This window comes from Emys orbicularis, chromosome 2 (genome assembly GCF_028017835.1).
Source record: "Emys orbicularis isolate rEmyOrb1 chromosome 2, rEmyOrb1.hap1, whole genome shotgun sequence".
Classification (NCBI taxonomy): Eukaryota; Metazoa; Chordata; order Testudines; family Emydidae; genus Emys; species Emys orbicularis.
Genome location: NC_088684.1, coordinates 168,599,914 through 168,614,359, shown reverse-complemented (window position 1 = coordinate 168,614,359; position 14,446 = coordinate 168,599,914). Strand labels below are relative to the sequence as shown.

Here is a 14,446-nt window from a genome sequence, read left to right as displayed (position 1 = left end):
CTTTTGATGGGAAAGGCATAAGATTTTAGAACAGGTTTCTAAAATTAATAGTTTATTGATCATCTAGTACAGAATGCTAAGGAGATGATCTTGACATTTTATCAGTTCTCTCCTTCACATGGAAAAATGATCATTTCCATACAGCTTAGATACATCAAGTTAATACTTTTGTGAAAAAGTATACCAACCCACCTGTTCCTTTCAAGGGCGAAACACTCTTCATTACACTGCAACCTGGATTATCAAAGCAAAAAAAAATAACACTAAAACCTGGATGCTTTTACGTCTCAAATATAATGACCCAATAAAACCAATCACGTTTTTATGGCAAGATTATTTGGTTACATTCACACAATTGCAAGTAGTTAAAGGGTCTGAGTCAATATCCACTGAGAGCAATGGAAAAGTTTCCCTTGACTTCAATGTGTATTGAATCAGGTCCTAAACAATTAGCTCCTGGCTTCTAACCTAAACAAACTTTTACATTTAAACACACACACACACACACACTCTCTCTCTCTCTCTATGCTAAAAGAAGATTAAGGTTGCAAAGTTAACGGGCTCAAAATCTAAGAAATGCTAGAATTAAAGTGGATTATGGAATCTTCATTTAGCCCCCTTGTGTGTATTTATTAAGGGCATGCTTCTGCAAAGCCTATGACAGAGTCCTATCCAATACCACATAGGAAGTCTGTGACTGAGCTAGGAATAGAGCGCAGCTATTGTGCATCTCAAAAGTCTGAGCTATTTACATTCAACCTAAAGATTACCTTGGATTCAGTTCAGGGGTAACTGTGAAATTCTATGGTCTATGACATATAGGAGATCAGACTAAAGAACAGTATTGTGTCTCTCTGCAAAACTAAACTGGTCAATCTCATATGTAAGAGCAGACAAAGTGAGAATATGACTAACATTGGTGAACAGATGGCCTTGCTGCACTGCAGAGTCCAGATGTGAGGTGGCGAAGTTTCTCAGTGCTCTGCTGATGTTGTCAAGGTTTGGTGGCTTCAACATTCACAAAGATAATGAGCTTCATGAATCAGCTCATGATTTGATAGTCACCAATGGCCTCTGGCAGGTGGTTACTGGTTTAAATGGTCGTTGCCCTTAATCTAGTATTTGGGTTGGGACTATGGATGAGGAAATTAGCTATTCTATCCCTGTATCATTACCTCTGAAGGTTTAGGCCTGGGACTTTGTTTTGATGATCCATCCTCTGAAACTGATGGATCCAGACCACACTATCAATGGCTTCTTCCTCACAGGTCGCATTGGAGGTTTACAGAAGAGCTGTGACTGATGAAGCAAGAAGAGGAAGATGAATTCTGGTTGCAGATGTCTTAGCTTGTCTCTGAACCCTCTTCAATTTATCAACATCATTCTTGAACTGTAGACATCAGAACTGGACACAGTACTCCAGCAGCAGTCACACCAATGTCAAATATAGAGGTAAAATAACCTCTCTACTCCTACTCAAGATTCCCCAGTTTATTCATCCCAGGATTGCATTAAATTTTTTGGCCACAGCATCACACTGGGAGCTCACATTCAGCTGATTATCCACCATAACCCCCAAATCTTTTTCAAGAGTCACTGCTTCCCAGGATAGAGTTCCCCATCCTGTAAGTATGCCATACACTCTTCATTGCTAGATATACATACACTCATTTAGCCATATGAAAATCCATATTGTTTGCTTGTACTCAGTTTATCAAGCAAATCCAGATTGCTCTGAATCAGTGACTTTTCCTCTTCATTATTTATCACTCCCAACCAAACCAACCCTGATATATTGGGGTTTACAATAGTGGTCACTGCTCAGTGTGATCAATTTGTTGAAAGAGGTAATTGATTATATAATTGACAATTATTACTTGTGCAGCCATGTAGTTCCAGAGTTCTTCAAGGTACCGACAAAGTCACATCATGTCTTACTTGCACAAACCAATGGAAGGGACCTTTCTTTGACATCCCCATTCTTTCCATCTGTTTTGTTTTTGATTCACATACACATTTGCAGTTCTACGTTTCAATACATTGCCTTTTCACAAACAGTTTACTTGGCAGTATCTGAGAGATGCCAACTTTAGCAGCAGCTTCCTGATAATTACTCTTTTGATTACAGTATCCAACAACGCTGATAACAGCAACAGGAGAAAAGTGTGTGCTTCCTCAACAGCAGTGACCCAGAGCAGGCAATGGCTCTCTAACAGACAAGCAGCAGTGCTGCAAGCTTCCTCAGGAGCAGTGTCTGGCCCAAAGAAGGCACTGTCTCTATAATAAGCAGACTCCCTCAATCCTCTCAGCAGGAGACAGAGGCTCAATGGCCTATCATGCAAAAGACTTGTTACAATATCTAACTTTTCCTTTCTTCCACATAAAAGAAGAATGAGATGGTTAACTTGTAGATTTTTTCAATAAAGACCATTATGCTTCAAAGATTTCTATGGTTAATTTCCAAGAAGTCAATTAGGGCACTCCCCAAAGCTCATTCGTAGACCATCAATGGTGTGCAGATTACGGGTTGAGAATCACTGCCCTAATAAACTAGACAAAAGTTAACTATATGCAAATGTGGGAATAACCCAAACCAGAGGTTTCTTCAGTTCTGAGAGGACACGTTTGCAGTAAGATCAATTTGTTTGTTCTCACATACAGAAAAAATTCTATTTTGGAGACTGATGAGAAGCAGTCCATCCAAGAAAGAAAAAAAAAAAGAAAAAAAAGTAAACGTTGGGGAGGGAAAAGAAAGAAGGAAATGAGATTTCAAGGGAGAATAGCAGATTGGAGGACGCAGTGACCAAGTGCAGCATCTGAAGAAGCCGTTACATATACTTTGTATTGATTTGTATATGTAGAGATTACCAACTGGTTTGTGTCCAAAAAGCAGAGAGATCTTGTAAAATATTCTTAGACTAGACACTATCTACCTTTTGTATAAACAGATTAATCTGGAGAGGGTTGTCCCAGTACTTTGAGTGTGTTCTTTCCAGGAGAGAAGACAAATAAAACATCTGATTTTCTAAAAGATTTAGTCCTGTCCAGGTACAATTTGACTGCTCTTTAAACATTCAAATGGTGCAATCTAATCTCTTGAAGATGAAAAAGTTTAGGATAAAATGTGAGAGAATGTGGTCCTGATGAGGAGTTTTTCTTGGACTGTAGTTTACTTTATACCTTATGCTTCTGCTATTAGAGTCGGAATATCTTGAAACTATTTTAAATCTTCTAAGGGAGAAACTGGAGTACTCTATCATGATGTCCTTGGGAGAAGAGAAGGAATTCTGAGGATTCTGGCCTACAGGCACTGCTCCAGCTTGTTATCCAAACAGGAAGATTCTGTGTCCTCTACCTGAGGTGCTGATGAAACCATGACTGATGTTATTCTTGATACCACAGGAGCTGAACCAACTATGGTTTATTTATGAACTGTAGGTGCTGGGGGTATAATTGCTCTAGGGTTCTTTCAGTGATTGTGGTTAAGAAATTTTGAGTTCACAGAAGTGGCATTGATTGAGGCTCCATAACAGGGTAGTTAGTCTGGGGGTTCCTCTGAAGGAAGGTCCATGCTGGCAAGGCACCCCATAGAGGCCCAATTCCATAAGGGTAAGGTAGGGGAAAAGCTCTTAAAGTGGGTAAGGGTAAGGAGATGAAAATCACATCAAATAGCTGGATCCAGAGGGAGGAACCAAGTGGGGTTTTTGTTTCAAAGTTGAGATGCTTTGGAATAGGAGTCAGAGGTGTGTAGAACCCGCACATTCGGTGTTGTATGTGAATTTTCAGAACTAATGAAACTATAGGCTTTGGTTTTGGAGTGATAGAAAGCCTTTGACTTGAGTGAACTGAAATTTCCTCCAGTGAAATGAAGGACTCATTTGGATCATCACTAATCAATCAAGACTGGTGGTTCCAGGTAAAGAACTGAACTGAGAACCTATGCTGTGGTAAGAGATTGAGGCAAACCTTGCAACACTAGGGAGTTCAATAAATGCACCAAAGTACACTTCCATACTGGGGAATGCTTTCCATTGCAAAACCAGAGGCAACAATGTGAGCACCAGCTTGTGTCTTGGTGCCAGCAATAGCAACTTGCTCTATGGCACTGGGGCCCGTTGTATTTCCAAGATATTTACAGTTCCAGCCTTCTTGGAATCATAACAATGAGCCTTTACTATCTCTCTGACTTCCTCAAAAGAGGAGAGCCTCAGAAGTGAGACTGTCAAAATCCAGAAAAAGCTGCAGTAAAAATCTGCTCACTGTATACAGAAACAGCAGACAGGCTGCCTCCCTGTGGCTCAGCAGGCACCACAGCTGAGAAACAATGTATGCAATCCCTACACGCTGGCCAGATATGTAAGAATACAAATAAGCTGTGCTGAGGGGGCATGTGAGGGGTGTAAATTGCCTGACACTTGGTAGCCCTGGGCTTCAAAAAAATTCTGACTTTTTTTTTGGCTCTTAGGCTTGTTTTTTAATGACTGTTAATGACAAACCCAATTTTGAGATGACCACAAAGTTATCTGACTGGGTTAAAAAACAAACAAACACAGGAAATGTTAAATATGTAATTTTCAGGAGCTCTCTGAAGCCATGGCTGCAGAGGCACACATCCTTGTTCCATATCTGAAATACAATTCGGACAGCAGCATGCCTGCATTCAATACAGCAGGGAAATCATTCTAAATAATAATAATAATAAAAAAAACCCACCAAAACCCCACAAACAAAGATTTGAAGATTCTTATGGAAACTGAATGAGAATCCTAAAATATCAGTATTGTTAATACAGACAGGCTGTTAAAAAGTTTTCCGGATTTTATTTTGGACTTTACCCACAATGCCGCACATTTTTTCAGCAACATACACATTTCAGTTCAACATTTATAGATTGCTAGAACCCCTCCCATACTTGATTCTTCATGATTACCTTGTTTGCTTCATTTCTTTTTTGGTAATCAGCCTACTGATTTCCACTGAGTCTCCAAGTTGCAGGTCTGTTAGTTTAGTGGCTATGGATATAGCAGCTATTCTGGAAGAAAAAAAACCCATTAGATTTTACTTAATTCATATGCAAAAAGATCACTTGGCAAATAGCATGGAACTACAGACTAGTAGTCCAGGTGAGTCACCAGAGAAATAAATAAATTGAAGGAGCCTGCCATTATACTCCATACCACTACTTTAAGGTTATGGAGCGTGGAAAAGGGAAGACTTTTTAAACTGTGTGGCCAGCTGGGATAGTAGGTGACATACACCAGCATAAGAGTTAGAGGCATTTGTGGGAGCGGGAAGTGGTGGCTGACATGCAAGACTCTAAGGCCTTGGCTACACTCGGGAATTCAGAGCGCTGCCGCGGCAGCGCTGTGAAGCGCGAGTGTAGTCGTGCCGCCAGCACTGCGAAAGAGCTCTTGCAGCACTGTATGTACTCCATCTCTCCGAGGGGAGTAGCTTGCAGCGCTGCGAGCGAGCGTGCAGCGCTGCGAGCGAGCGTGCAGCGCTGCGAGCGAGCGTGCAGCGCTGCGAGCGAGCGTGCAGCGCTGCAGGCTCTAATTACACTGGCGCTTTACAGTGCTGCACTCGGGGGTGGGGAGCGTTTTCACACCCCTGAGCGCAGCAAGTTGCAGTGCTGTACAGCGCCAGTGTAGCCAAGGCCTAAGCTACACAAGAACAGGACTCCACTCCTAACTACCCTTTGTAGAGAAAACAGCAAGAGAGAGAGATGCAAAGAAGGAATGCAAAGCTGCATGCAGAAAAGCTGAGGAATGAAAGATGTCAGGGAAATTATCATTTTTGTAGATTTTACACAAAACACATTTATGTTGCATCTTGGTAAAAATGTAATGTGTCAATTCGCAAGGTTGCATAATTACATTCTAAAGCTAAGTTGGATGAAGCCTGGCTTATGCTCTGATTGAAGATATCAAAGGAAACCTGGGTGTTCAGAAAGTGGTGTGGGAGATGCTATTGAATACATGCTACTGGAGGGGTCAACTTCAAAATGTGATGTAAAACTAAGGCCAGGTCTACACTACCGCGGTAGTTCGACAGCTGGCAATCGAACTTCCGGGTTCGATTTATCGCGTCTGGTCTGGACGCGATAAATCGATCCCGGAAGCGCTCGCCGTCGACTGCGGTACTCCAGCTCGGCGAGAGGAGTACCGCGGAGTCGACGGGGAGCCTGCCTGCCGCGTGTGGACCGCGTCTGAACCGCGGTAAGTTCGAACTAAGGTATGTCGACTTCAGCTACGTTATTCACGTAGCTGAAGTTGCGTACCTTAGTTCGAATTTGGGGGTTAGTGTAGACCAGGCCTAAGACTCTTACCAGAGTCACTAAAATACCCCATGGCACTTTTCAGAAGAGTAAAGAAGTTAACCCACTTTCCTGGTCAAATGTCAGTATCTGCCTAACTAATATCCCTACAGTTTCATTTGTGAAAAAAATTCTTCATATCCCCATTAAAAAAAATATGTAAAACAGCTGTCACATTTCAACCCTCATATAACTGTATTTTAATTGTGGATAACGAACCCTGAAAATACAGCCTATAACACACTTTGAAATCATTTTAGGAAGAAAAGCATTACACAAACTGTAATGAAACAGTAGCAACTCTATAGGTAAAAGACCACTCATATCTAACTTTCTGTGAAGAAAAAAAAACAACGCTGATTTTCTTCCTGAAATTTCTCATGTTTATAGTGAATCATAAAAGGTGAATTTCTGAAGAAAATTTGAAGTTAATATGGCATGCCAATTTTGAAATAAATCTGAAAAGGAAGAATTCTGTCTTACTTGAGAATTTTCTCTCTTGCCACTCTTCACGTCAGACAGTCCCCACAGTGGAGCGCCACTGTCAAACTATCTGAGATGGAGGGTCCTAGAAAGAAAATACTCAGGTAAGAGAATTTTCCCTTCTTCATTTCCTTCATATGCCAGTCTTCACAGAGGCATGCAGAAAGCAGTTGATCATCCTTAGGGAGGGAGGGGAGGATACAACTCAACTATGTAAAAAATTAAGACACTGGGAGGCACCATGTTCCATAACAGACTTCTACTAAATGCATCAGCAGAGGAAAGGATGTTGATTATACTATTTTGAGAAAGTGTGGATGGAAGACCATATAATGGCTTTTACAGACCTCCTCACCCATGAAATTGCTGCTCCTTCCACAGAGTAAGCAGTATTGGAAGGAGCTCTGAATGCCTTGTATATACGCAAACACCTTTACCCCATTGACAGCCTTTTCACATCCAACTTACGCTCTTCCATTACCTTTGAACAGGTGTAGTCAATTATTTTTTGTCAATGTCCAAATTTCTTGGTCAATGTCCAGACTACACAGAAAATTAACCCCCCCCCCCCAACAATGATAAGTAAATGAAAATATTTTGGGGTCTGTTCAAAAGTGTCTGGTGGTCCAAATTTGGCCTGCAGTCCGCCTATTGACTACTCTTGCCTTAGAATGTTTTAATTCAACCAGAGTGACAACACTACTTTCTATTATAGGAAGAAGACGATGGTGACCTTGGAAATGAAGTCTTGGTCAGTTCAAAGAACTGTACGGGGAGATGTCAGCAAACCAGTAAAGTGCCTAAAACCACTATGGCTTATTGCTAAAAGCAGCCAAGTCAGCAGGCTGTAAATTAGCCATGCCGCAGCCACATCTTGACCAAGGCAGGAGGGGAGGGGGTTTTGGGTGCCACAGAAAGGGCAGCTTGACCCCGCATCCTTCCTGATAAGAATTGTGTTGAAGTTGCTGATACATGCATTTTAGAAGAGCAGAATGTGCCCCCAGGAATGTCTATTAGGGCCTCAAGGCTGCAAACTCTGGAAAAACCCACACCTGGTTAATCAATAATCAGAAGGAACCTCTGCTTGACCATTGAAACTGCTTGCTTGACAAGTTTTCTTTAAGAGACATGTCATTCTATTACTAATGTATAAATAAGGGGGGAAAGTTTGAGGTAGTTGCATTCTTCTGGACTCTCCCTCTGGATACATCTTGTGGTCCCCACTGGCAGACGGAAGATTTGGCCACTGGAAGCCTGCCGCTGTGCCACTCGAGAGCCACACTCAGCTTTGGTAATTATCAAGGGTTGGGGGTGTTTTACTAACCTGTTGCGGACGTGTGTAAGTGCTTGAGACTAAGCAAAGTTTAGCTTTATGTGAAAGCACTCTTGTGTTGTCCTGTTTGTGCCAGCCATCTATCGATCGGACAGCCGCGTCTCCCCTGATTTACTTCCTGACACCACCTCGCACAGAGTAAAAGTTATCAAGAGCTTTGGGTTGAAAGAACCCCGGGTAACAGAACTATCATATTTGACAAAATATGTGTAACTCAGGTATCACTGAGAGCATGGCAAGCTTTAAAATCCCCCTGGCCAAGGAAGGTGGTTCTTAAAGATACAGCAAAATGTCTATACCATCTGTAAATCAGGCTATCCTCTTGCCTTTAGGGCTCCCCTTGAAGTCTTAAAAACCCTCACAATATGTTCTTCCCTGAAAGATCTTCTAAAGAAAGGAAGAAATGTTTAAATGAGAAAAATACCTCAGGCTCTCAACTAAACTTCCCAGAATTTAGTGCAAATGGGAATCTAACTTTGGGTGTGTTGTAGAAAACAAAAACTTGTTAAGTTGCAGAAGCGCTATCTAATTTTTCTTCCCTGTCTGGTTTTATGAGGATGTGAGTAGGATTCAGAAATCCTGCTTGCACCCAAAGGACCAAAAGGACCTAATCACCCAGCCTAAGGTTGAGCCTAATATGCAGCCTCCTTTGTAAAGGAGCACAATCATACCATCCTGCCAAACCCACATATAAAAGAATTAATCAGACAAAAGTTGGATACAGGGGCCTTACCCCTGGGAGCGTTGGCTGTAACCTCTTATTTTGTGGAGTGATTCTCAATTGGGAGCATACAGGAAAAAAAAAAAAAAAAAAAAAGAACCAAAATAATACCTACTTGAAACTGGATTTCTCTAGCTGCTGCTTTTGGGATTTATGCTTCACCTGACTCTTAAGATTTACTGAATGTTCAAAATTCTAATGTAGTTGCCCGGGGGCTACTGCAGCTTCACTTGCAGAAACTGGACTTGCAGGCTGACACCCTTCCACATATTCTATGAGTAAAATCTTTGGGTAGTATATAAACAAAACAGTCACTGAGGGAATTTTTCCCTTGTTCACAACCTTTCTCCTTCCAGTCAGAGAATCTTCAGACAACCTTGCTTCAGTAGGTTTTTCCTTCTGAAGCTGCTGCTGCTCCTCCAGAAGCTAGTGTAGCAATTATGCATTAGGAAGAGGCTCATGCAGCCATTTCTGAAAGTTGGAAAATCAAGGCTGGGTTTCTCTGGAAAACCATCCAACTCCCAAAGCTTCTCTTGACTTTAAGTTTTCATTTCCCAAATCAGAGGAGATTTTCCCCACCACCACTCTCTCTAATGAGAGTGTTAGGGTGGGCCCTCTCTTGATAGTCAGCCACCTCAAGAAAATGGGTAGAAGATCAGAAAAAGGATATTCTATAGAATTCACTCACTGAATCCAGAACAAGTTTATTCTTTCCCGAAAGTTAAAATAAACTAAAACAATACTGTCAGCACCAAAATCCTTTGACACATCAGAAGATGAAGGATGAAATAGTCTATCTCCTACACATCACAACAACAAAGCCAGTTCTGTAGGGAGAGATTTTGGAAAGTGCATAAGATTCTTTGTGGAACAAAGAGAAAAGATCACATGCTGGCCATTCTAAAACTCAAGTAGTATATAAAGGGATTAATATTCCAGATGGAAATAGTGAAATCCATCATTACTGCATTGCTCTCTCAGGACTTCAGAATGTGAAGATAAACCTCCTGGAGATCTACTGAAGATATGATCAAGGAGAGTCTCCATAGATACTTCAGCTTCTGCTACAGCAGGAAACTTTTTCAATACAAAGACTCAGCTTCTTGTACAGGTATTTCACAAATATCATGTTATCCGTCCCTTTAAGTGAAAGGGACACGTGATTACCCTTGTCTGGATGGCCTTCTTCTAAGGTCCTATTCACAGGTCAGTACTATGCATGGTCTAGCAGCTCTGCTAAATACCTTCAGGAACATGACTTTGAGCAAACTAGAAACAGCAAGCAAATTTACTGCCCTCACAAAGCTGCATTACCTACAGTATGCGCTGGTCATTGTCCAAGACAAAATCTTTACTTCAGAAGAGAGAGTAGCGAATATAGTTGTCAAGGATTTGTCAAACAATAGCACACCTCTCCTACGGTAAATTTCTTTACTCCTGGGCTAGTTATGTCTTGCTTCACTTCCAGCCTGCAACTGAAGCAAATCAGTATATAAAGACCTCTGTCCAGAGTTAATGGTAGTATCCCTTGGCGAATTCATGCTTAATATTATTCTGGAACCCACCATCAGGTAGCTCCGGAAAAGCTAGTCACTAGAATGGATACCAGATTTGAGAGACGTAGATATACAGCTTTAAGTTAAAGTAGTATAACAATATTCATTTAAGAGTTCATACATTTATTATAGGTGAGCTGGTAGTGACACCTATAGTTAAGGCTAAACCCATCACTTACCATTATAAGACCTTGGATTCAATTGCTTATAAACTTTGTCAAACTTTAACTGTTTGGGCTGAAATTTTCCACAGTGGGTATAAAGAACAGGAGTACTTGTGGCACCTTCGAGATTAACAAATTTATTAGAGCATAAGCTTTCGTGGGCTACAACCCACTTCTTCGGATGCATGTATGTAACCCATGTTGCCTTTTTTTTTTTTTTTTTTTTTTTTTTTAATTTCAGCCAAAACTGTTCAATCATTTCTCAGAATCAGGTTAGGGAAAAATGTTTTGTCCATGTTAAAAATTTCATACAACTGTTTAGTTGAGCAATTCTAATGCCTCCATCTATTGGAGCATGGAATTGAAATTTGGCAGAGAGAGTTGCCTTGGTGCCCAAGATGTGCCTTTTGCTTTCACCATGAAAATCCACCCATAGTTCACCAAGTTATAAGCATTTGAAAATGGCACTTTGCATATGCTTAGTAGAGACTTCCCAGGGTTTGACAGCTATATTTTCTAAAGATTGCATCTACCACGAGCATGCTCCAGCCCAAGGCTACAAAGCTGAGCAGGACTTTCCATGAACTTGCTCCTCCCAGATGCCAGATGTTGCTGTGCCTCTGGACACAGGAACTGAGAGCAGGGAGACTGTCACTCCTGTATTCTCAATACTCCAGGCAAATTAGAAGCGAAGCAGAAAAACAGTTCCCTACCTTTCGTAAAAAACAGTCACCTACCTTTCGTAACTATTGTTCTTTGAGATGTGTTGCTCATGTCCATTCCAATTAGGTGTGTGTGTGCCGCGTGCACAGAAGCCAGAAGGTTTTCCCCCTAGCGGTACCCATCAGGTCGGTTCAGGTGCTCCCTGGAGTCATGCCTCCATGGCGCCGTATATGGGTCCTTCAGTTCCTTCTTGCTGGCATTGCTCCGACAGAGGGGTAGGCGGGTGGGTCTTGGAATGGACATGAGCAATATATCTCAAAGAACAATAGTTATGAAAGGTAAGTAACCATTTTTTCTTTTTCGAGTGCTTGCTCATGCTGATTCCAATCAGGACCCAAGCAGGAACTTGGAGGCGGGGTTGGAGCTCATGGATTCGCTAATTGAAGCACCGCTCTGCTGAAGGCTGCATCGTCCCTAGCCTGCTGGGTAATGGCGTAGTGAGAGGTAAAAGTGTGGATTGCTCACCATGCTGCAGCCCTGAAAATTTCTTGGGTCAGAACCTGTGCCAGGAACGCCGCTGAAGATGCCTGCACCCTTGTGGAGTGCACTGTCAGCACTGTGGCAGGTACTTTAGCCAGATCGTAGCAGGTCCAGATACAGGATGTGATCCATGATGAAATTCTTTGGGACAAGACTGGGAGCCCCTTCATTCTGTCTACTACTGTGCAAGTAGTTGCTTAGATTTTCAAACAGCTTCATCTGCTCGATATAGAAAGCTGATGCCCAGCGAACATCCAAAGAGTGGAGTTTTTGCTCCCGGCTATTTGCGTGTGGCTTAGGATAAAAAACTGGAAGAAAAATGTCCTGATTAACATGAAACTGGGAGGCGACCTTCAGGAGGAAGGCTGGGTGCGGCCAAAGCTGAACCGTGTCCTTATAGAACGCTGTGCAAGTAGGTTCAGATGTTAGGACCTTAAGCTCGGAAACCCTGCTGGCATAGGTTATTGCCAGCAGAAATGCTACCTTCCATGAGACAGAGAGCGAGCGAGCAAGCAATGAGCCTGTCGCTAGTGGTTCAAAGGGGGGGCCCCATTAGTTTGGAAAGAACAAGGTTAAGGTCCCAGGCTGGGATTGGTTGTCGTACTTGAGGGTACAGCCTGTCAAGTCCTTTAAGAAAGTGTCCAACTATCGGGTTGGTGAAAGCCGATCGGCCAGACATGCCTGAGCGAAAGGCAGAAATGGCAGCCAAGTGGACTTTTATTGATGACATAGAGAGCCCCTATCGCTTCAGGTGCAGAAGGTAATCCAAGATATGAGGTATTGACGAGGGCATAGGAGACATGTGTCTCTGTGATGACCAAATTGTGAATCTCTTCCATTTGGTTAGGTAGGTGGCCCTAGTAGACAGTTTCCTATTGCCAAGGAGGACTTCCCTAACTGGATCAGAGCAAGCAAGCTCCATCGGATTTAGCCATGGAGCTTTCAAGCCGTGAGGTGGAGAGATTTGAGGTTGGGATGCCGAAGACAGCTGTGGTCCTGGGTTATCAGGTCCGGGAGCAGCGGTAGAGTGATCGGAGTTGTAGTAGGAAGAGAGCCTAAGACATAAGCCCTTGTATCAGAGGCCTGGTATGAAGCAGGACCTGCTCACAGAATCTGGCAAGAACAGGGCTGATATTACAGGAATACACATTCCTAAGAAGTGCTAGTCACAGAGTACTCACGCAAACACTTCCAGATATCAAGTGGTACCAGAACATCCCGATATCAAGGATAGTATAAAAACATTCCCCAAGGATAACAGGAACAGACTGACCCCTCCTAAAAGATAAGGTCAAGGATGACAGTATATAATAGAAATGTTTTGATAGAACCAACATGTACAAGGTGATGAGTGATAACTAGTCAGGAGGCAGTAACTACTGTAACTATGTCAGAGGTACAGTACTCATGTTTGTATCGCAGTATAAAGAGGGAGTATCTTTGTCTAGCCTAGGGAGGAACGGAAAGTCCCGCCGTTCACTGAGCTGGTCCATTGTTACGGGCATACATGTATTAGTGATCCGGTAGAGTCTGCAGGATACTAGTACCGTGCTTCGTTGACAATAAACCTGTGCCTTCGTCCCTTAACAGATCTTGTGGTCATTGGGTGGTTCACTTGAGGTCTGCAGTGCCAGCTATCTGCACAGGGCTGGGGCAGTACACAAAGGGAACACACACACACACTCGCAGCCAAACATCTAATCACAGGAGTTTCTACTGACAGCTCCAGAAGAGACGTGTACCAGTGCTGACGTGGCCAGGCTAGAGCTACCAATATCAGAGAGGCTTCGTCCCTCCGAACCTTGAGTAGCACCTTGTGAACGAGCGGAATGGGTGGAAGCACGTAAAGGAGGTGGTCCTTCCAAGGAAGAAGGAACACGTCCACGATCGGCTGTGATTCAGGAAGGAGCAGAACTGTGGACACTTCCTGTTGTTTCTTGTCACGAACAAGTCTATCTGAGGAGTTCCCCACTGTTGAAAGATAGTGTTCATGATGTCCGGGTGGATGGACCACTCGTGGTTGTGAAAGGACCTGCTGAGATGATCTGCCAACTCGTTCTGAGCTCCAGGGAGATAAGATGCCTCCAAGTGTATCGAGTGGGCTATGCAAAAGTCCCACAGTTTGAGAGCTTCCTGGCACAGGGGAGAGGAGCGTGTTCCCCCTGTCTGTTTATATAAAACATCGTTGTTGTATTGTCTGTCATGACTGATACACATCTCCCCTCCAAGTGAGTTTGGAAGGTCTGGCATGCCAGACGGACTGCCCTCAGCATCCTGACGTTGATGTGAAGTGAGAGCTCTGTTTGGGACCAGAGGCCCTGAGTCCTGAGCTCCCCTAGATATGCTCCCCACCCCATCGCTGATGTGTCCGTGACCAGGAAAAGAGATGGTTGAGGTCTGGAGAAAGGAATCCCTGCACACAGAGCTTGCGGGTTGAGCCACAATAGGAGAGACTCGAGAACCGGCTGGGAAAGAGTGACTATGTTGTCTAGACTGTCCCGGTTTGGTCGATACACCGATGCTAGCCATGCCTGAAGGGGTCAGAGCCTCAGTCTGGCATGCTGCACTGCATAAATACAGGCAGCCATATGGCCGAGGAGCTTCAGGCAATTCCTTGCTGTGGTGCTATGAAATCATCTGATATCTTGTATGATGTTGCAAAGAGTCTGAAAC

At 43.0% G+C, this 14,446-nt stretch overlaps 1 protein-coding gene across 1 annotated transcript in view; it reads right to left on the bottom strand.

Moving 5' to 3' along the window:
* The window catches only part of NFX1 (nuclear transcription factor, X-box binding 1), a 199,223-nt gene that overhangs the window by 27,100 nt on the left and 157,677 nt on the right, over positions 1-14,446 (bottom strand). Inside the window, exons 18-19 of the mRNA XM_065397863.1 lie at positions 4,931-5,032; positions 193-234 (exon numbers count right to left, since the gene is read on the bottom strand). Coding sequence (XP_065253935.1) covers positions 193-234; positions 4,931-5,032 — 144 coding nt within the window. The remainder of the gene's footprint in view (positions 1-192; positions 235-4,930; positions 5,033-14,446) is intronic.